This window comes from Coturnix japonica, chromosome 2 (genome assembly GCF_054131305.1).
Source record: "Coturnix japonica strain WE chromosome 2, WE-NBRP24, whole genome shotgun sequence".
In the NCBI taxonomy this organism is placed as follows: domain Eukaryota; kingdom Metazoa; phylum Chordata; class Aves; order Galliformes; family Phasianidae; genus Coturnix; species Coturnix japonica.
In genome coordinates this window covers 10,049,513-10,073,201 of record NC_140664.1, presented here as the reverse complement: position 1 = coordinate 10,073,201, position 23,689 = coordinate 10,049,513, and the positions used below count along the sequence as shown (strand labels likewise).

Sequence of the window (23,689 nt, the reverse complement as noted above, 5' to 3'; positions counted from 1 at the left end):
TCCCTTTAACAGCCTTCCTAGAGATTTTAGCTAAAACTAAAGGTCCTCTATATGCTTCTAGTAGGATAAGAAAACAAGCTGCAGCATGACACTGTGTGGTATAATACATGATAATTTCATTCAAATAATCCTCACAACATCACAGTGAGGTAGGCAGGTTAGTGTTTTTCCTCACCATGTAACAGAGGTGAAACTTGAGTGAATAGTCACTTGTGTAAATGAATATGTAAATAGAAACTTGAGTAAAAGTTACTTGTATAGTTATTTTTTCATCTCTACACTTTGCTTTTTATCTTTATTCTTTCATTTGTTGGCAGAAGATCAGCTAAAAATAAGATCAATTTATTTTCTATTTGTGTTGTTAATGGAAAATAATCACTTAAGATCCCTTTACTAATTATAGCAAAGGAACTGCAGCGCCAAAGTTGAAAATTCTGACTGAAGGTGGGATTGGTGTTAAAACAGTTCAGTGCTGTTTGTGGGTTATGTGCTTGTCATTTATGTAGAGTTCCTTATAGACAGCTCTTTAACTAGCAAAGAAGTGAGAGCTGATGTAGGACTTCAGAAGGTAACTTACAGTTTAGGAGATCTTAGTTTAGTTCTTTGCTTTGTTACTGCTCGGGGCTGGTGCCCCATGGAGTAAAGTAGCTGCTCTGCAAAACATTCAGTTGCCATCTTTTGTCACATGGCTTTCCTGTGGCACTAAATCATCATTGTTATTTTTTCTGATTTTTCAGTTCAAAGAGCTGGAATTAATAACTGTGTTTCAGCCTGCCAGGGTAGTTTTTTCATGGCATGATGCTGAGGGAGCAAATTGCAGCCCCTGAGGAGTGATATGAAGATGTGTAGAGGCATCTGAGTGAGTGAGACCTGGCTTTTGGATAGGGCTGGGGAGCGCCCTGAGTGAAGAGAGAGAAACTAGACAGGGACTCTCCTGTCAGGATATTTTCTAGAAGCAACTAGGTAGCTTGTTCAGGAAGGACTGGGATTCCAGGGCTTGGGAATGAAACGGAATGAGTTAGAGTGATGGTGATTATATCTGACAGAAAAAACCTTCTGTTTCACTGAGCTATTGGAAAGAGAAACAAGCTAGAAAAACAAGATGTACTACAAGTACTACAGCACTGGCAGTTATAGAGTACCTAAGATGAATAGCTTGACTTCAGAATTACCTTCAAATGTTGGTGTCCTTGACAGTACGCAAAAAAAGGACCGTTTCTGGAGTGACTGACCAATGTAAGTGATTGTCCAGTTGGCTCTGGAATCAGATTCCCCCTCTCTGTGTTCACTGTGCATTTAAATATATGTAAATGGAAACAACTGCAGAAGGAAGTACAGTATCTAAACATCAACCCTTTAGCCCTATGGTAAAAGCATTCAACTGAGAGGGGTATCTAAATCAACAGGAGCATCAGTTCTAAGCCTTTCTTATTATAAATATCTGCCCTTCCAATCAGTGAACACTTAAGGGTAAACTCTTTTTATCTCTTCCTGTGTCTCTCCTCTGATCTGTAAACATATTTTTAAAAGATCTATGTTTCATTGCATTGCAAAAGTCTCTGTAAGAAATAACTCTTGCTTTCAGATCAGCACCAAAGTATATAAAATCTAGAAAGGAAATGGAGTGTTGCATAGAAATGATTTTTATTATTATTATACACTTAGGGATAATGCCATGTTTGGGTAATTTATTGTTACTGTCATGGGATAATTCTCTTCTAAGTGAGAGCATTGATGGCTACCAGCATGGCATTTTTACTGTTTGTAAGAACATAGGTTAGGAAGGGAGGGAACTTCTGGATGCTGATTCTGTTCCCTTGATGTTGCAGTCAATCACATCATCTAACAAAATGCAGTCAATCATATCATCTAAATTTATCTCCTCTACTTCTAGTGGAAAAGCAATGAAGAACCTTTGAACTTTGCTCAGGTGGTGAGAAATATTCAGGAAGGCAAATCTCTGGTGAAACTTGTGTTTATTTGTTCTAGTTCCAGCCCTGCACTCTAGCTTATATGGATCTTATCCCTCAATGGCGTCCAGCTTAATTCAGTCAGTTCCTATATTTCTTGACTGCACCATAATCCATTTGTGCAGCATGGAAACTTTTAAAAGCTTATGTCTTGTGACCATAAGTGAATTCATCAGAAATATTTTATAAACTACAGATGAGTAATAAGCATAGAAATTGATGTCAAAGTTTGCCCAAAGAATTCTGAAAACTTCAATAGATGAATTATACTGTATGGAAAATCTGATTTCCCATAATAAAACATCAGCAATTACACTTCTTTCATGGTCTAATAGCACATATTATTTTAATTGTAAAAATCTGAGCAATAAAAATGCAAAACTGCCTCTGTCATCTCACATCAATTTTTATTGCCATCTTGTCTTTTTTATGTCATTTAGACAAATTTCAAAGATAGAGAATGGAGGAATTCCATTCTTGTGCCTTGAGCTTACAGCTTAAACTTCAAGTGCGATCATGGGAAAGAAAGTGAATAACAACCCAAGGAGTTGGAAGCAAAGAAAAAGGGAAAAAAGCATCTTGGTTTTAAGGTTTTTGAGTTGAGATGTTCTCTTTTGTCATTAGGATACTGAGGAAGGAGGAGGAAAATCGTGGTCGGTAGAGATTTATCTACTTTGTATTAGAAGCTTTTAGAGAAACTTATGGAACTTTGTATTGTTTACTGGATTTTTCTGCTTGTTGTCTCATAAAGAGGTAGCAGTTTCCTTTACCTTTCCTACATGTCCATTTTAATCAGTATGCACAGAGATCAAAAGAAATTCTACAAGAATTCACTCAAGTAAAGCATTTGGATTGAGTGCCAGCACCAAAAGCATTTGAGGAAGAACAGGGAAGTAGATCTGAGATAATGCTGACTAAATAATAATTCATCATTGCATATCGCATGCATAGTAACTTCAGAGTACTCCAGTTCAGAGAAAAGAAAACACTTGGTGTTTTTATGGTTTGTGAAACTATTTGCCAAGTAGCTCTTTGGTGTCTTCTTCAGAAGAGCTGAAGGTTGAGCTGGATCTTTGTTTCTTAAGCATCTGAACTCAGTGGAATCATAGCTTCTGAACTCAATGGAATTTCCCTGATTTATACTTGAAACAGACAATAACATGCGAACTAGTAATGTGCAGGAAGATGAATAAACATCCTTTAATTCTTTATCAGAAGTTCGCGTGTATTGGCTCGCGTGTAGTACTGCAATTTTTGGTAACCTTATTGTTTCATTTCCTTAGGCTTAGACATCAGTAACCTCATGAAAAGCATGATTTCTTTCCATATTGAGTTTTATTCCATTAAGCTTATTGGAAATCTTCCTTACGCTGCCCTAAATGTGTTAAACAAAATGTAGCTGTAGAGAGCTTGGGAAGCACAAAAGGATTGCAAAACCCATCTTCTAGGCTTATGGACCTCAGGCTGACTGCCAGAGCCCTGAGTGAAGTGCCTCGGCTCCCACGAGGAGTGTACATCTATGTGAATGACTTTGTTCTGGGAGGAATCTATTCTGTCAACGTAATGCACTTTACATCTGTACGTCAATCACAGTATTGCACATGATAGCTAAAAGTGCGCCAAGTATAAAGTAACACAAAGGGAGTGAATTAAGAGCTTTAACTGTAAGACTGAGTGCATATACAATGTAGATGGAGGGGAAGTGAACCGTGACTCTGATCTGTGGTTTGGGGAATTGTAGGCGCTCAAACAATTACTGATGTTGTCTGGGAGCTCAATTGGTAGTTGGGTAGGGGTAACCTATGATACACTGCTTTCAGTCACCATTAGCACAAAGTCAAAGAAGACAAACGTCTTTGGTGACATTTACACTTACTCTATAACAGGCTTGGAGCGTTCAGACATTCACTCACAACTGAGGAGAGGCTTAAGTTGTCACCTTTCAGGTGTTACGAGCTCTCATTTGAAACACGCCATCTGACTTCACAAGTGTGGATAGGTTTATCATGTCTTAGCATCTCAAATATGGATGCAGATTTGTTGTGTTACCGGACTTGATGTGAATGATTGCAGGATTAAAGGCAAGTTGCTTAACAGGTGTTCCAGCAGTCACCAAAAATACCTCACGAGGGAGAGAAGAGTCACCCAACGACGTAGCAGTTAGTGGAGCAGTGGTGGGAGTGCTTGTTTTATCTAATAGCATTATGTCTGCAGCTGTTGCCTGGGAAGCAAAGCAAATAATTTCACAAATAAGCATGTTAGAAAATTCACTCATGGGCTGTTAAATGTGAAGATGTCACTTTTGTCTCCTCTGGATCCTCCAAGAACCCCTGACGAAATTACAGGCGGCTTGGCAGCGATACCAGGAAAACATTGCTGTAGGCTTTCCCAGCCTCATGCCTTCTACAGGTCTTTGCTATTATTCATCATCAGAGTAAGACTGCTGGGTGGGATGGGCCTTACATCTGACATCATGGAGTTGCTTAAATGCATTTAAGCAACCCCTTGGCTTTAGGCTAGTCTGCAGAGGGCACCCTTCAACCCTTTGGTTGAAGCAAAGTTTACACAGTGTGCAGTTGGGAGAATAAGGGGGCAAGCAAGACCGAGAGTAGGAAGGTGTATGACTGTGCTCTCCAGTATTTGGCTCACTCTGCAAGTAGCAGGAGGTTGGGCTTACTACATCTCCATTATTGCCTTCTCTTTATCCACCTGGGTGGAGCTGTGCCTCCTTTCAAGAGCTAAAGAAGATAGAGCGCAAAACTGTATTCCTCATTACTGGGGCAGCTCTGGGCAAGAGCACTAGTTCGAACTTCAGATCCCTGGAGAATCTGGGAGACAAAGCAGATTTAGATGCTCTTGTGCCTTGGGGGCCACTGAACAGGATTTTTCATCGTTTTGAATTTCGGTGTCTGTAGTTTGCTCCGCTTCTTTGGATGTGATCCAGCCTTAAGTATTCTCTCTCCTCTCTAATTGAATGTTTAAGGGTCAACTCAAGTCTTCAAAGAATCAAAAGAAATCTTTCCAGGAAGGCAGTTTGTTAGGATCTATCTATAAACTTCCAGCCCGAACTAAGTAGCTAGTTTACAGTCAGATAGGAAAACAGGAAAAATAAAACCCTGTGTATAGTAGCATGAAAGGCTTTATGCAGAAAAGCTGAAGAGAGTTCTCTTTGAGAGGAAAAATGTAAAAGCTGCTTGATTGCTTTATCAGCCTCTACAGTAAAAATAGTAATTACTGCAATTTAAGACTAATGAATAAATCGCTGTATTAAAATGGGAACAAAAAGGTTTAACAAGCAATCATACGTAATCATTTGGCAGCTCTGTTATTAGTGTGGGCAGCGGTATTCACCTAACCTTTGCTGCAGCACCATTATTCGCTCACCTGCAACACAGATAAGTTCTCCCTTCCTGCTCTCCAGCTCAGTTTTGTTCCAGCATGTCAGCTGTCTGCATAGCTGGGCTCACACTGCACAGTTCCACTAATACCTGCCCACCTAAACGACACTGCTGTGCCGATAGCTGCAGCATGTGAGTCTGCATGTGGCTCTTGTCACATCACGGCTGTGTCACAGGCTGTTACATTCCAGCTCTATCGTACTCTCGTTACCACTTCCCTCATTTTACCCAACCGCTCCCCGGCCTGAATCTCCATCCTTCCTGGCTTTTCAGCAGAGCTTTCCCTTTTCACATGATGCCACAAAGGCTCCATCATCTCCTCTGTAGTTTCCTCCATGCCTGTTCCTCCTCAGTGCCATGTCACTTGTTACCCATGGCTGATGGATTCAGTGCCACTAGTCAGACCAAGCTTGTTTTGCCCTGAAAAAGTGGTTCATTTGCATTCTTGTTTGACTGCAGGGCTGCTGATAGGCCAGTAGGCTTCAGGTCAGCTGCGTACACGGCATGGGCTGTCATTCAGGGGAAAGCAGTGGCTGCTGACCGCTATCAGTGCCGCCGATGGTTTGCCTGCTGTTGCTTTACATTTTCCTTAGAGTTGGAAAAACGAGTAGCTGGGTGAGTCATGAAGCCCAGTGTAGCAAAATTTAGTCGTAAATGAAAGAGGAACATTTCCATATTCTTCATTTGGCTTAATTCCTGTGCCTAATGGCTGTGTATATACCATAAACATTGTGAAGGAGCAGCCATGGAAACACTTGTTTTCTTGCATTGCTAAATTTACTCTGGGTTGAATATTAACACAGCGCCTGGCATTACTTTAAAAGCAAAAATAGCTAAAGTGTGACTCACTATGAGTCATTTACTGCTAGTCCTGCTATACTGCCTAGAGCTTGACATTGAACAAGTTGGCAGCCTGCGTTGCTACATTTTTTTCTAGGAACTTTGAACACATTTCATTCTTGTGAATTCTCTTGTGCAACGATATTAAACACAGCAATGTGTTTATTTTGCTTCCAAAGTCGAATGAATCAGAAAATGGTGAAACAGAGAGTATTTTTCTTGGAGATTCTGGAAGAGCTGGATTCTGAGAATTATTTTTTAGCTGCAATAACGAAGTGATTGCATGGATGTTAAAAGTTAATTACACTTTATCCAGATTATGTAACATAGATTTTAAACATGTTAACATTTTTTATTTTATTTTTTTTATTTATTTATTTGCATTTTCATCAGAGGCATATGTGAGATCAGAATAGAACACTAAGCCTGTGCTGGAGAACACGTTCCCTTTGGTTGGCAGAGGCTTTACGATGGGAAGTCAGTCGGCAATACGGGGCAGACTAAACGAGGCAACTGTGTTCCTATTGGCCTCTGTATTTAAAAGGCACACCCTAAATATGGTGCTTGGTGTCTGCCAGCGAGTAGCTCACTGGCTGCCTGTGGGAATGCCTTGGAAAAAGATCACCTGATTTCAGTCAGACGGGAAGGGGTAACGAGAGAGGGCTGAAACCAAAAGCAATTTGCTGAGGCAACCATGTGATGATATCCTGAAATACACTGGCAGGGCCGAATATCACTCCTCAGTATGCTAACATTTTCTTTCCAGCTGAATGTCATTTCTAACTACAAGTCACTTCTTAGAACAACTGATTAAAAAAAAAAACCTAAGCATCCTTTAGTATCTTTCATGTTTCTTTTTTACATTTCAAAATTATTTGAGTGGCTTTTGAAGAGGAAGGAATTCATTAAGAAAAAAGTGATGCTTTCAGCATGTAACACTCTGCCCGTCTTTAGAGGAGTTATGAGAAAGCAAATTAAAGTATCGAGAAATTAAGTTCAAAACACGTGGATCTGGTTGAAAAGCTTGATGTCTACCTCTTCCTTGAGCCACAGATGATGAAAATAGAGGCTGGTACATCTGTCTGTACCTTTAATAATGCATGCTACAGCAGGATCCTCATAAGTCTTTATCTAATCTGTTAGAACAACAGCTTCAAGAATAGATCTCACACTGATTTCCCTATAAAAAATTCTCATCACGATGACTCAAGAGAGAAGCAATAATGATTAATGAAGCATCCTATGCATTGTTCTGATGAGCACTGCTCTACGCTATTTTAACGCAGATTTGTGAATAAACTGCACTGAAGATGATTCTGTAAGAGTTTAAATTGTTCAGTAGATTGAAGTAAAATAAGGTTGTAGATTGAAGTAAAATAAGGTTAAAGATGTTTTTCTATAAATTCTCATGACCTGAAATGATGTCTCGTTATTTTCCTTGAGTAAAAAAAAGAATTGTGTTATATCAAACAGTGTAAAGGTGAACATGGTTTGGCTTTTTCTTTCTTTCATCTTTTTGACAGTGACCCCCAAATCACTGTTATTAGAATGGTTTCAGTACTTACTCATGATATACGCTCTTTAGCAATCTTTTCAAAGCAACTGAACAGGCAGTACCTCAGCCACACCTCCAGACACGCCATGCAGAATATAGACACGAGACTTTATGTTAGGAGTAAGACTGCGCCTTTTAAAAGATATCTCTGTGTAGGAGGCTTTTCTGCTCTGAGGATCATCATAGACTGAAGCTGCCTAAGGCATGATATCTGTTGGGCATCTCTATACACACTGTGTAAGTGATGTCTCTATTAAGCTGTAGCACTTTGTTCCCCTAACGTGTGTGTGTGTTTCTGTGTATGCATTCACAATTGTCAACACAGAGGCAGTGACGTGGAGTCTTTCTCCTTAGGACATAACAGAAGATGATGATGTGTTGAGCTCAAGGTTACCTCACAGGAGCAGGATAGTCTATCACTGAATGTGAACTTTATTCTGGAGTGTTAAACTATTTTCCATAAATACATAAGAAGTACAGTATGGAAGTGAAACCGGTGTCCTGTTACATGTGGATCTTACAGTGAGAGGTGAAAACTTTTGGTTCTCAAATAACATTTAGTACAAGTGATGAATTCATGATGTTTTTCTTTCACATTTTCAAATGGCAGAACAAATAAAACGTTATTTAAACTATAAGTCATATATGCAGTGCTGAAAAAAATCATACCCGCTCAACCTCCACAGGCTGTGAGGATGTCCATCTTACTGCATTATCCTGGGTATTAAAGTGTGTTTGAAGTACAGTATAGGAACCAATGTGACTATAAGATGTTAATGAAAAAGTGACTAACAAAGCACTCACAAATGGTGTTTGATGGAAATATTAAGTTCCAGCACGGTCTTCAACTGCAGAATGAAGGCTTTTTCCCCATCCTTCAAACTGATCTTATCAAGTACATCTAACCTGAAGAACTCATACACGTATAAGACATGGATGCCTAGAATATAACTCCTCATTACTTTGTGAATATTATTAATTATTTTTAGGAAAATATGACCTAAAGTGTAGTATTTGCATGATATGGATGACAAGAAACAAATGTACTTTATTCCACTGTTTTTTGTAACTCTGTAGAGCCAGCCTCAATGTCTGAGGTTGTCCTGAGAACCTTTAATGTAAAATATAGCGCTTTTTACTGCGGTGTGTCTGAGGCTGACTCACATGCATAGTCATACAAGATCCAGCAGCGTCATTGGACTGACTGTTAATCACTGTCACATTTGAGAAGAACAGGCTGTATGTTCAGTTGCACATTTCTAAACAGCTGCCCGATCCTTTTTCAAAAGCCATTAGTCTAAAAGCAGATGTCACCGCTTCTGTTTTTTGTTCTTCCACATTTCTTAAAATTTATGGCAAGACTTTTATACTAATGATGGCAGTTATGAGTGGACAGATTTCCCTGAGATTAACTGGAGATGAGTGACTGTTCAGATACTTGCAATCAAAAAGATCTTCCAGTCATGAAATTCCTTACTCTTAGAGAAATTAAGCCACCGAAGGAAATGTGAGCTAGGAGAAATGCAATTCATTATGTAGCTTAGAAACTCCTATTTTAAGATGTGCCTAGGTTGTATATTTCAGATCTAGTTAACTGTGCTAACTGTGTCAGTTGAGAAATTCAAGATACTGAAAGTCAGGTTCTTGCATCAGCTTTGAACACTACAAAGTCCAGAAATCCCCATTTAGGAAGCTAAGGAATCATTTAGGAACCATGTCTTTGGTTTCTGGATAAACTTGGAGTATCACAGAATCATTAAGGTTGGGAAAGACCACTAAAAGATCTCTAGTGCAACTGTCAGCCAATCCCCACCACTCTCACTAACCCGTATCCCTCATTGCCACATCTCCATGCTACTTGAACACCATCAGGGATGGTGACTCCACCACCTCCCTGGGCTGCCTGTGCCGCTGCCTCACCACTCTTTGGAAGAAGAAATTTTTCCTAAAGTACAACCTGAACCTCCCCTGACAACTTGAGGCCATTAACTCTCATCCTGTCTCTAGTTACGTGGGAGAAGAGGCCAACCCCGTTTTGCTGTGGTTCCTTGACTTTATTAAGTTGCCCTCGGTATATCATGGAAAGTCTGCATGAAGCTCAGTCTGAATGTCTGCAGGCATGTACAGACACACTGAGTTCCTCTGCCTGCCTTGTCTTTACATCCAGCCAGCACAGTGCCATGCAAATGTGTTTGTACAAATTCTGAATCAGCAGCAGTTTCCATCTGTTCACCTGAGGGAATGGGTGAAGGAGCTCTGTTTACACCTACCTATGTACGTATGCACTCAGATCCTTCAAAATTCCAGAGAGTGACAAGCATAACTAGAACAATGTGCTAATACTTCTGAGTTTAAAGACGTCTCTGCATGTGGGTTAATTTGCTTTTACTGCTTGTTCCTCCTGAACAGAGGTCAAGCCCCTGCTTGAGACGTCAGCATGATTAATGTGATACTGGGTATCTAACACAGCCTTGTTACTGTATTTTTAAGCTGATAAAAATAGGTGTCAGGAACTGAGAAGTGAACTTATTGACATACCTTCTCTTCAAAGAGGAACAAAAGAAAAAAAAAGAGAACATTCTGTATGTAGGTTGTATGAAAATTAAACCAAAATTGCTTGAACAGTGTTGTTTAAAGGAAAAAGGTCACGATGTTTTCAGTTCAGGTATTGTCTTAGACCTTAGTAAAACACTACAGAATGTGAATCAGTTGATGGTTATCTGTGATGAGCAGGTAAACAAAAGATTTATTTCCCAATGGCTTTTTCATATGATGGTGACAAACTCCATTGCACAACAATGGTCACATTCCAAAGTTGCAACCAGGTTCTGGAGGGCTTAATTTCACAACTGCTTACTGTGTCCTATTGCATTACAATGACCTTTCAATAAAGAAGGGAGATTGCTGGTTTGTTTTTTTGTTTTTTAAGTGAAAAACTGAATGAGGATATAGTGCAACGTCCTACATCTTGTCCTGGACATTTTAAACTGTTTTCCAGTTCAGAAGCTTTTTATATTTTCTATATTTTCTTTAATCTTATGATGTCTAGATCTGCTTAGGGTTTACATTCACAGTGGCAATACAGTCAGCTATCAATATATATATATTGATATATATATAATGGTATAAAAAGGCAGACCTTAAAGGCAGACCTTATTTTCTTGTATCAAATTACGTAGCATACTTCTGACATCCATAGAATGAAATCATATATTGTTTTGCTTTGTTGTTGCTGCTTTTTAAATGTGTGAGATAAGCTCATGAATCCCTGATTTCTCAAATCATTTGTTGGAACAAACAGCAAGGCAAAAATTAAATCGTATTGATGTGGGAACAAACGTGAAAAGTAATCCCGTTATTACTTAATTCTTGGCTTTTACAAGTGGTTTTGTTCTCATTTACTACACACAAACTTATTTGGGGGGTTGAATTTAAATAACATGAAGCACTCTGCCACAAATACCCTCTTACTTCATAACGTGAAAGAGTTATGTACTCTACAAAATAACCTCAGTGAAAAATCGATGAAGACAGTATCCACTAACCAGAGGGAGCAAACTGAAAAGGCTAGGGCTGCAATTAAGAGTGTTTTACTATTGGTCCTAGGAAGGCCACTTAGAGAGAAGCCTGAAAGAAACTTGCTTTATCAAGTCTATAAAAGACCAGCTAGGTGGTTTCTTACATCGCCTGTGGCTCAAAGGACTGTGAACATCACATTTAGATCTGAGCAGGTCAAAGCAAATGGATTATTTGAAGTTTGCTTAAAACTTGTTCAAGGTAACAATATAAGTGGTAAGTCCGTCCTCAGCTGCAGCCTTGCCCATTGTCCGCATTGTTTGTGTGAGCGTGTGCTCAGAGACTCAGGGCTCAATGGGAGATGCTCTCAATGAAGAAAGCTTGAGGTTGCCAGTGCTGATCCTAGGCTGCAAGTCGTGTGGTCTGAGCTGATCAGATGTGAGTAGATCTGAACTCATAATGACCGCAGCTCCCCAGCAGATCACATAACCTCTGTTTGTAATCATAATTTGGATGCCATGATCCTGAGCTATGACTGTGCTGGCAACTGTGACACCTACGATATTTTGCATCCTAACTACTTTTGATCTTTCATTATAGATGAAAGTCAAGAATTTCCCCCCAAATCCAGTGGGAATTAAATTGAATATATAGCATAAGCTTGTCAGTGGTCTGCATTGTTAATATCAACAGATGTCTTCTGAAGAGTCCGTAGCTGAAATGAAATTCTTAGCTGGGAGGAAAGGTCTCATCCAGACAGAACATCTCCCCCATTTCCACCCAAGAAGGAAGCTTCCCATGGTGCCAGCAAGTCTGAGAGCAGAGTAAGCAATTAGCAAGAAAGAGCTTCAGAAATCCTAAGCAAGAAGCAAGGCTGCTGAGGAGTGGAGACGCTTGGGATTTTTCAGCCTGATTAGCTCCACTGACAGAGAGATGATGTATTCTAATTACAGCTCCTTAACCTCCTTAGAAGAAGTTGCATAAAAGCACACAACATCTCCATGTTGAAATGTAAGGCAGTGCAGCATTCCCCGCCTTCTCTGCAGTGGTGTGCTTGGACCATCTGCACGATCCATTGACCAGCCTGGATGATGCATAGGAAGGTGTGCCTGTGAGTCGACCCATGTGGTTGTGGGTACAGGAATGAGAAAGTTTCTCATTAAGACATGTGGCTGAGTAATAGAACCCCTGATAATGTCTCTTTGGGTCAGTGAACCTCTGAGAGTGGATCAGCAACACTGTGGTTCAGTATGTAGTCAGTGTTTGGTAATGCAGATCTCATCCAGATATAAAGGGTATACAAGTTTTTCATGAAAAATAACGTCTCAAATTTAACAGGTGATGTTTTGGATTTTAATTCATTTTATATACTATCTTCATTGTAACTTGAAATAATGGCATTTGATCTGTAATAGGCAACATAATGAATCCTGATTGTTCAGCACTGGAGGGAGAAGGAGACAATATTTAAATTAAAACTTTGTAAATACAGAAGTTTTGTCACGGGTAATGACTGTCACATTTTTTCCAGGAATTACAATAAAAGGATGTTTTTGAACTATTTCTCAATGCGTTTTTGCAGGTGGTTCATGAAACTGATTGTTTAAGGCTTAAAATAGAAAAGCAGGCGTCAGGAAGAAAGTGGTTTAAAGTTATTCTCCTATAAAATAAACAACCAAAGACTTGAAAAAAAAAAGATCTAGCTCGAAATGATGCATTCTGTTCTGCTTATTTTCTAGACAGTTCTATTCAAATTGTTGGTAGTGTTGTAACACCGTAATGCAATTCCCTTATGGAAATTAATTCATAAACAGTAATTATTTAATAAGGGATGTTTCATATATGTAGCACTACAATTTAATCTGGAAAACCTTGCATACGGCTTGGATTTGGTTGTATGAGACATTACATGAAATATGTGCCAGAGCAAGCCCTTCACACCAGCATAAAATACACCAAGATTTTATGCAGGTCAGCAGTACTGAGGTGAATGCTATTCCTACTGTACCATAAACTTACCCCAAAAGTTCTGTAGCTGTTTGATTTAATGTTTCATTTCAGCATTATTTCGGGTGAAAATGAATAGTGACATGGAAACAAATGGCTGTAAACGTGGCAAAAATGCTAGAATACTTTTTTTATGCCAATTTTGTTGCATCTTTTACACCAAATTGTTGCGTCTTCTGACTGACTAGATTTTGAGTGAAGGGCGCTCCTTTCTCCCCAGACCCTGTTGTAGCCATTGACCTTGACAGTCTTTGAACTTCTTAGCTTCTGTTCAGGAGCTGAGCTGGAAGCTATGGGTTTGCTGTCTCTCCAAAAGGTACCAGAAGTACAGTGTCTTTTTTATTTATCAGTGTGGTCAACGCTTTTACAAATATTTTTGATGTGCCGTGTTTATTAGACCCTGTTTCATAGTCTATTTGCATTCACTTCTATAACTCCACGCAACCTACTTGTGTCAAGCTGTGTTCCCACCATGGGATTTTCTGATTTGAGCCCTGTCTCCCACTCCTTGCAGTGCTTACAGCTCACTTCCTCATTGACGGCCTTACAGTCTCTCCTTTTCTGGTCAGTGGGAGATGGATGGCATTCTGCAGTTCTGCTGTCATGTGGCAGTGCCATGTAACCAGAACCCATGCTTGAGAAGATCTTGCAAAGAAGATTCTTCATTTGAACAACAGCCCCCTCCAGATGGATGCTCTGGTTTAACCTCTCCAAGGGCCTGGATGCCCACTGTCCCTGTGCTGTATCACCAGGTACATGCAGGATCACACTGCGGGGAGTACGCTGAGAGGTTACCAATGACGAGTCCTATAACCTTGCTCTTAAACCTTGTCTGCTGTTGAAATAGAAACAACAGGAGGTGTTTCTTATTCTGTGATTCTACAAGGTGTGCTCTGGGTGATTTCTGCTAATTCAGCTGATAGTCCAGCACGTCTTTTAACTGCTATAGAAAACCTTCAGTAAATGCTGTCTAATCTGCATAGTAAATAAATCAAACTGCTTTGGTAGTGTATAGTGACTACACTAGTTTAGGGAAAAAAAGAGTGGATTCAGAAAAGTGAAGAAAATGGGACACAAAAAATCCCTTTGCTGCCGCTTTTATTAAACGTGTGTTGTTGATTTACTTCTGTGAACTAATTTTTCTTGAATTAAGTTTTGTGTTAAAACTTCCTGTCCGCCACCAGTTATGTTTATATGGTTTTCTTTGTAATTCATTTTGATTGAGCTGTGTTCCGATCAGCAGCTGTTTAGAGCTTGCATGGGGAGGCTGCCCAGCACAGGACCTATGTGCAGCAGAGTTCCTGTTATTTCTAAGGCTTCAGATGCTCTTGGAAGGGCTTCTCTTTACCTAAGGCACCCCTTGTTTTCTTTTTCTACGTATTCATTATTTTCAAGAGTATTCTTATTTTTCTACATTAATTTTCATTAGGATATTTTTAATCCTTGATCAGTATTTTGGCTTTGTGGTATTGCAGACGCAAGCACGCAGCTGTCTCCTGCAGATTTTGTCTTAAATACAGCAAATCTCCTGCTATCTGTACCTGTTCTGAAGTGGTGTTATCTGTTGCGTACTACAGGATAATGGTTGCAGCCATTCAGTGCAGCCACTCAAGATATCCACCCAGACCATGAGCAAGTACAGTCTGAATTTCTTTTCAAAAGCTGGCTTATCCTTACAGGATTTTGCAATCCTGAAGCCTGAAGTTCAGCGAGCTGTTTTTCCTGTCTTAGCAGAAACTGAAATTACTTACATTTCCAGAAAGGAGCACGTAATCCTGTAGAAGATGGTATTTACAGAAAATGTCATCATAGAAGCTAGCATTTTTGCATCTTTATAGTCAGTAGATACTTCGCAGTGCTATGACACTTCTTGCTTCAATTCAGCTTGCTTTTCAATTCAGCTTTAGCTGAATTTCACGACTCTTTAACCCTGCTCATGCAATAGTGTGACTTAGCAGAATCAGCTGAAAGTGAAATTTCATGATGTTCTTTTGAAGGGCACAAATCTCAATCCATTGAGTAAGTTCTAGATCTGCAGGTGTAGAAAGGTTGAAAGCAAATTGTAAATGACTATCCTACTTCAGCTGTTTAAACCAGAAGTCTCTGGAGCAGGTGAAAGCAGCAGTTTATGTATTCTGGTTTCCTGTCCTCAGAGACAGAAGTACTATTTTGGAAGAACAGACAGAACCCCAAGCAAGGATCATTGTGCCTTAGGAAAAAACAATAAATCTCAACTTCCTCATTTAGAGCTCCATGTATAACCCTGAAGTCCTTCTGGTTGCCTCACAAAGAATGTGAGCGATATATTTAGGCACTTCAATTATGCATTTTCAGTTCTTTTTACATCACTCACTTAGTGTTCACACTTCCAATGAAGATGTCTTCATTTCACTGCAGATGATCTCAGTGCATTCTAAGAAGTATGAAGTGACTGTTCCAAGCCAACAGGTTGAGGTTATACTCTGTCAGCTGAGACACTGAAAATGGAAATAGCAGTTCTCAGTCTGTTGTAAATGAAAGAAAACTGGTTAGTTTAAACCACTGTGAAGACCACTTTTTAAGTCTACGACTATGTTAGTCAAACTGAATACACTTTCATGACTGTTTAGTCCTTTCTGGACTAAATGTTATCTCATTACATGCTTAACAGCTGCCTTTTTGCTGGTCTCAATCTTCCACTTCTTAAGCATCTTCATCCTTGCCCTCGTGACACCTTACTAAGGATAGGAGAAGCTTCAGGACAAAGTCCTGCCCTCTTCCACGTGTCTCTTCAGAACTGCTCTGCTGTACTGCATGGAGAGAACTCTAATCTAATTACGGGTGGGCAGATGGTGTGTTGGGATTGTTCTTCCCCATTGGCTGCGAAACCCGAGCATCCTATTATTTGTTACCCCGTCTTTGCTACCACCCCCAGACCAACCCACTTGTTTGTCTCCTCCACCTGGTTTGTCTTGCCTTTTAGATTGTGTGCTTTGCAGAAGAGATTGTCATTTTGCCTAACACCACACTGCTCAGACCAGGTTGGCATTCGGGTTCTGCAATATAAGTATTATATAATTGTTAAACTTTTACAGGGATGGAGAAAGTTTATATAAAAAGAAACTAATTCTCTTCCAAGATGCACCACATTTAAACGATTTGTAGGCTTAACGATGAGCAGAAGCTTATATCACATACATCTAAATAGAGCTACTTTGGCAGACTCCCTGTGACAAGAGCCAGCATTCTATGAATGTAATTTAATCAATGAACTGTATTTAGACCACTGAAATTTATTCAGTCTAAACAAATCCAGACTCCTTCATGACAAATGTTTAATCCTTCAAGATTGCATAACTGGGGGATTTGGGGATTAGTTAGCTTTGAAAACAGGTCAGGGAAAACATCTACATTTGATTAAAAGCTAATTAGGCAAGGAAAGAAGTAAAATAGTATCAAAGGTTTAGAAAAAGTCTTTTGCAAAATGAATTTTATGTAACGGTACAAGGAATATTTTCTATTTATGTAAGAGATGCAAAGCTTTGTCACCCGCTTTGTTTACACTGGTGGAATTCAAGGGAGACTTCACTAAACAAATGGTGCAAGTGGGAGCTGAGCTACTTTTTCATTTCTTATTTGTGCAGTACTTTGGAGTTACTACTGAGCTTCATATCATTTTATAATAACTTCAAGATCACCATCAAGAGTTATGATTCTGAAATATGTACGATATCAAAAGTTGCAGTGAAAATGGGGTTGTAATCCTACAAGTGGGATTATGGTAGGAAAAGCTTAGGAATCCCTGCATTAGCACCAGCTGAAGTCTGAACTCTTTCAATTGCTATTCATCCAACTTCTCTTCCTCAGTTCACCTCCTTTGCCCTCTGAAAAAGGCCATCTGCTTTCTAGGGCTGCCTGGCATCACAGAATGGCTTGTTTTGTTGAGGTTATACAGTCTCCACGTCTGGATTTGTAAGGGTTTTGTGCTTTCAGATTGCTGGAGAACTTAAGTTCCAAAACATACAAAAGAGTGTTAGCTCAAAGGCAACTGTTCTGATGCACAGAGAAAGAAGTGCAGTCTCTTAGTGCACTGTGTAGTTCTGCAAATTGTTGCATTTCCGTGCCACAAGAGGCAAAGCCCACAAAAATATCTTCAGAACTGCAGAAAGGACAGTGCAATGCATGAATATTTCACTTGTGATCCAAAGTTCAGCATCAGTGTCCCCTGTAACCCAATGAAAGTCATTATCTACTGTGATGAGACTATTTCGTGTTCACAGAAGTTCCTTTCCCACAGCAGCTCATCAGGAAGTCATAGAGAACGATGTACAGATCCCGGACGTTTTTCTCAAGCTGTGAAATTGGAGACTTCTGTGTCTTTCACCCAAACTTTCCTACCTTGTTTTTAGCTTTAGTTGATAGTCACTTTCTAATGAATTTAATGCAGGCATGTTCTGAGCCACATCTGTTTTGCAGGACTTTTTTCAAGCATCCTGCGTAAGCTGGCAAGATCTACGTGGAATTGCAGAATACCAGAGAGGCTGGGAACTGCTGTTTAATAGAAAGGTCTAGAAGACCTGTTTTTCTGCTGTTGGTGGTTTTATTTCAACATCCGTCCTCAAATATTGAATTGAGAAAATACCACAGAGAGTTAACCTGCTCTCTGGTATCCACCTTGGTCTTTGGTTTTTGTAGTTCACCTGTCAAAAGCAGTTTTTTCTTAAGATCCTTCAAATTTAGATCAATTCCAATCATGACATTTAACCTTGAAATTACATTTTACCCCTGGTGTAACTTTATATAAAATAATGCAGATTATATAAAATATTGACTCATTCTGGATAATTTTTATAGAAGCCAATTGCGTGGTCTTTGATAGAGGCATTAAATCAGAGCGGCAGTGTTCCATTTTATTATGCAATATTATGTGCTTTTGATGTTGACTTTTAGACGCAGTTGTTGATGACCCAGATTTTGTTTTCAGCTTTCAGTTTCTGTAGAGGTCACTGCGTCATCTAAAGCGAACCAGCATAAGGGAATAACTGTTACACTAATGGGAGAAAATGAGAGAGCAGACTGGCTTTTTTGATTCTTCCTAGTCAAAAGACAAACAAATCAACACAAATGTGTTTGATACACAGAAGGACTCGTGCTAGAATCAACAGCGTGAATGGCAGTCCCAAAGCCAAGCTGGAGCTGTCGCTGTTTCAGTATTATCTTCAGCAGTTACTTGTGTTTTATTGTCCTCTGAGAAATAAGGGAACACAGTCACAGTGACAGGTCAGTCATAACTAAATGCTGTTTGAAACATAATAGTCATTTTACAGTCAACTTGTTATATTTGTTGCGTCACAAAGATTTATTGAAGAGATAAAAGTGGTTATGGAAAACACTGTCCAGTAACTATGGTAACAGTTATTTGATCTCACAATAATTAGCTTAGCATTTGGTTGCACAATACTTTCACAATACCTCCTCGGTTAGTTCATTAAACAAAATTAGCTTTTGTTTGTACTTTCATCATTTGTTGTCTTAAGATTAGTTTAAGTTCAAAAGAATTGAAAAATATATTTTCAATCCGCTGTTGTACATGACTAATTTATGCTATATGAGAGTTTTTGGTGCTTTTATGCAGTAACATTGGATATATTCGTTCTGGAGGTATTTTGTTGGTTTAAGTGATAATTATTTAATGTATGGGTATAGCTGTACACACAGTGTTAGTATAGAAGCTTTGAGTGCCAACATGAATGCAGATGTGCACATAACTCGCGGTTCAGAGACTACCACGGAGGCTGCAAAGGCAAGCTGACAAACTAGCGAGTGTCTGAATTAGAGTGATTATTTTATCACCCCTCCAGCCCTCCACACCTAAGCAATCAGATGGCCTTTACGTTACATAGTCATGATTCTTAATGATAATTTTGTATTCTATACATTGTCAGGTATAGAGCCTTTTTCTTACCGCAGTCGTGGGTGTTGCTTTCTATGAGTTATTAAATACCATGATTTTATTGTGTTAAACTCAAGATAGAGAATAGAAGGTCAGCTTGTTGTTTATCAGAGACTAGTCGAACTTTCTTCTTAATGCAGAGTTGCTACTTCTATTGTGCTTTCTTTAGTGGCAATCATTACTGCAGTATCTGCAATCTTTAATAAAATTGTTTTTACATTACCCTTATGAGAAGATTATTATTATTCCCACTTGACAGATGGAAAACTGAAATTCAGAGATGAACGTAAATGTTTTTGGAAGTCAAGGGCTTGGTTTATCAGAGCTGTTAAATGGCATTCAGTTCCCACTGCCTTCAGCATTTCTGCTAGCAGGGTGCAGTCTTACGTCAGGTTTCATAGGTCATCTCAATTCTCTCCTTTTCTAAATTTCAAATAAGGAAACTCCCCTTCTAACTTCCCTTTCCCTTTCCCCTACCAGTTTTCTCTTTATGCCATCCCCATCAGGCTGCTCTTACCCATCTTCCTCTTTCATTCCCAAGGCTTGTTTCTTCCCCCATTTGGATCAGAAGGGCACTTCCTCCACGTAGTTGCCTTAGTGTAGGCAGAAGAATGTTCATCTTTCTTTCTTCTTTCTAGATTCACACCTAGTCCAGATGAAATTTCAGTATTGCTAAGGGCAGATTCTTTGGAGAAACGAGCAGATTTTAGGTTTTCGGATTGTTCTGTCAAGTAGACAGATTCTTACAAGAAAGAAAAAATGCTTACCCCATGCTGAGCTGGTTTGAGCTTCACTGCAGGTCCCTTTTTTCAGCACAAAGAGACGTTGGAGCTGTCCAGAGAACAAACTATCAGGATGGTAGAGATAAAACTGTATGATTTTCTGTAGCTTCTTTATGTTAATGCACTGGATGCACTTTTTTTTTTGACTGAAATTCAGTCTTAGTCCATATGAGTAGCATTTAGCAAAATTATAAGCCTAATATTACTATATTACTAACACTGCAATTTCTAACAGCTGAATTTGGTCTGTTTGCATGTTGCACAAAGTACAAAGAGCTCAAAATATTTATTTACCTTATTTGCTACTAGCTTTGTCAGGCAGCTTTAAACTAGGGCTCAAAGAAAAAGTGTAGATCTCTTTTTCTTTAGTAGTCACAGAGTCACAAAATCATAGGGGTTGGAAGGGACCTGTGGAGATGGAGTCCAGCCCCCTGCTGCAGCAGGTTCCCCACAGTAGTTACACAGGAAAGTATCCAGGATGGTTTTGCATATCTCCTTAGAAAGATACTCCACAACCCATCTGGGCAGCTTGTTCCTGTGCTGTCACCTTCACAGTGAAGAAGTTCTTCCTTGTGTTTGTATGGAACTTCCTAAGTGGCAGAACTGGTATCCTTGGGCATTGGTCAGAAGTAGAAAGCAAGCTTCATCTCTAATGAATGGCATGTATGTCTCATAGTATTGAAAACTGAAGTCTTACTCATCAGCAGTTCATAGCTTCTGAACTCAGAGGATGAATTGCTGCCATGGCTTTTGTTTTTGCTGGATGAGAAAAAGGATGAAGTGAACAGGTTTAATAGAAAAGTGGTCTTCCATTTTTATAACTGAAACCAAACTGAAAAGAGACTTACATACAGGTATAAGGCGAATTCAGGAAAGTGACCGATAACTTCAAGTACAGAGATCTTTTTCTATTTCTGGAAGCAGAAAAGAGGAAGTAGTGAAATTTTTGTGACAAGCAGAAGTCTCAGCCTGTCTCCAAGGAGAGCTTGGTGAGCCATAAATCCAGTATGTGGTATGGACTAAATAATAAGGAGTGCATTAGGGAGAACCCAGAACACTTGGAACCTCATACAGAGCTTTCTGCTTGCAGGGGGGGCTGCTCTGTGGATCCAGTGCTAACTGTATCTGTGTGATCTCTCTATTGTTAATGCAGTAGTTACCAGTTTTGGTTTCAGGCTTCACACACTGAAGGTGAGGTCCTTATAAAACAAGCCTGAATTTCATGGAGGTTAGCGTGCTTCTCTTAGAGCTTAGTCTCAAAGACCAGAGCCTAAAAACCTTTGACTCTGGGCTCATAAATGAATGGGAGCAAAGCTTTCAAATCCTAAAAGCCAGAAATGGCAATGTGACATAAAAATATTTATTGAATGGCAGACATGTACAAGGAACTGCAAAAATAAACAGCATTTATGTTTTATTATAAATAGTATTAAGCTATAGAGGGACCTTTCAGAATCGAAGAAGTTGTAGATATTTCATACAACATAATTAGAATATATAAAAATGACCAACATTGAATTTAATTGTCCAGTTTAGTACTGTGAGATTTCTAAAGGAAAGTTATGTTCTGTGTTTGCTAATAGCATAAGTCTTGGCTGCAGACTTCCCTGCTGGGCAGACCACTGTTGGTCAAAGTGTTTACTTCTGAAATAGCATTCACAGTTGAGATCATTCTCATAAAGATGCTTTTGCTCATGACTGTATTAGCCCAAAATGAAGGTTATATATATCTATACACTCAAGAGTATTCAGTTCCCCCGGGGAGTGTTTGTGTTTGAATCTTGACTTAAATACTGCAACTGTGGCAACCCTTTCTTTGCATAAATTAGAATGGAGTCTGACTTTGCTACAGCTGCATCCACATGAAGACTCATTTTTATATGAGAAGTTGATTACACAAGATAAGCAATCATGGATTTACTTGTACATCAAAGAGCCTTGCCTTTGGTACTTGCTGTTTTATCCTCTTAACAACCTCAAAAGAAAATATCTAGGGAAAGGCACACTGAAGTTTGATCACTTCAGTTGGGTTTTTTGCTCTGGATATGGAAGTAACGCGTGGAAGCTCTTAGCAACAACTTTTCATTGAAAAACTTACATTCACGGCTACATTTTCTGAGATGTGAGTGCAGTTTAATTCCTCTTTTCTTATTTTAAAGTGCATTTCAAAAATATTTTCCTTTTGGATTGATTCCTTCAGGGTTGGATATTGAGAGATTCAGTATGGTGAACAGCATGGGGGGAGCAATGAGAGCACGAGCGATTTTGGACATGTTTTAGTCATTTTCTTTGTCCTCAAAAAATCGGTTTGCAAGTCAGCTGTGAATTTGGACATCTGGAAGATTTTAACTTTCTCTTCTTGAGTTTTAAGGAAGTTTGTATTTATGTTGCCATGTCTTTCTAAGAAAAAAATGAATGTAACTGAAAGTTCACTAAAATGTTGCCTTCTGGTAGTTGTTGGTTCTGTAGTTGTAGAATCATAGAATGGCCTGGGTTGAAAAGGACCACAATGATGATGTTGTATCAACCCCCCTGCTATGTGCAGGGTCACCAACCACCAGATCAGGCTGCCCAGAGCCACATCCAGCCTGGCCTTGAATGCCTCCAGGGATGGGGCATCCACAGCCTCCTTGGGCAACCTGTTCCAGTGCATCACCACCCTCTGTGTGAAAAACTTCCTCCTGATATCTAACCTAAACCTCCCATGTCTCAGTTTAAAACCATTCCCCCTTGTTGTTTCCCTTCCTGTTTATATGCACTCTTCAAATATTGGAAGGCCACAATGAGGTCTCCCCAGAGCCTTCTCTTCTCCAAGCTAAACAAGCCCAGTTCCCTCAGCCTCATAGGAGAGGTGCTCCAGCCCTCTGCTCATCTTAGTGGCCCTCCTCTGGACCCGCTCCAAGAGCTCCACATCCTTCCTGTACTGGGGCTCCAGGCCTGGATGCAGTACTGCAGATGGGGCCTCACAAGAGCTGAGTAGAGGGGGACAATCACCTCTTTCTCCCTGCTGGTCACCCCTCTTTTAACGCAGCCCAGAACACAGTTGGCCTTCTGGGCTGCAGGCGCACACTGCTGGCTCATATCCCCCAAGTCCTCCTCAGGGCTGCTCTCAAGGGATTCCTCTCCCAGTTTGTATAAATACCTGGGAGTAAGTAAGTCCCCAACAGTTTGTGATTCAGCAAACTATTTTGATCAAAGAGGTATTTTTCACCTCTTGATGGCTGTGAGTGTAGGTTTATAGCTGAGAATGTGTCCTGAACATGTGGTTCTGAAAACTCTGTCAGGTGTTGTGCAGGTAGTCCAGCTGTAGCAGGCTGGAGATCTTACCATGTGAAACACTAAAATATACTGCCTGTCATTTACATTCATGTAAATAACAAATAAATTAAAAAAGAAAATGAGATCATAATCAAACCAAAGGTATCAGATATTCAAATGTGATTTTATTTTCTATTCTATAATCTCTATTTCATAGAAGAACTGGAAACTCAAATCTGCTCTTTGAACCTTGAAAAGAAGAAAAACTCTTAAGTGCAGTACCTAAATGTATATGACTCTTACGGTCTAATTAACAGTGAAAGTTCTCTGCTCCAAGCAGCTTACAGTACAAATACTTGATGGAATGTGATGTGCAAGAGAAAATGCACATTGTTTGTTAATTCTGGAGTATTCACTTTGGTGCAATTATA

General features: G+C 39.5%; 1 protein-coding gene across 7 annotated transcripts in view; it reads left to right on the top strand.

Moving 5' to 3' along the window:
- Window positions 1-23,689, top strand: part of NSMCE2 (NSE2 SUMO ligase component of SMC5/6 complex) — a 117,790-nt gene that overhangs the window by 57,678 nt on the left and 36,423 nt on the right. Inside the window, exon 5 of one of the 7 annotated variants that reach the window (XM_085539312.1) lies at window positions 8,118-11,895. The exons of the other annotated variants lie outside the window; for them this stretch is intronic. Within the exon in view, the coding sequence (XP_085395438.1) occupies window positions 8,118-8,119 (2 nt within the window). The 3' untranslated portion in view covers window positions 8,120-11,895. Of the gene's footprint in view, window positions 1-8,117; window positions 11,896-23,689 lie in introns of those variants that run through there. 7 annotated transcript variants of the gene reach the window in all.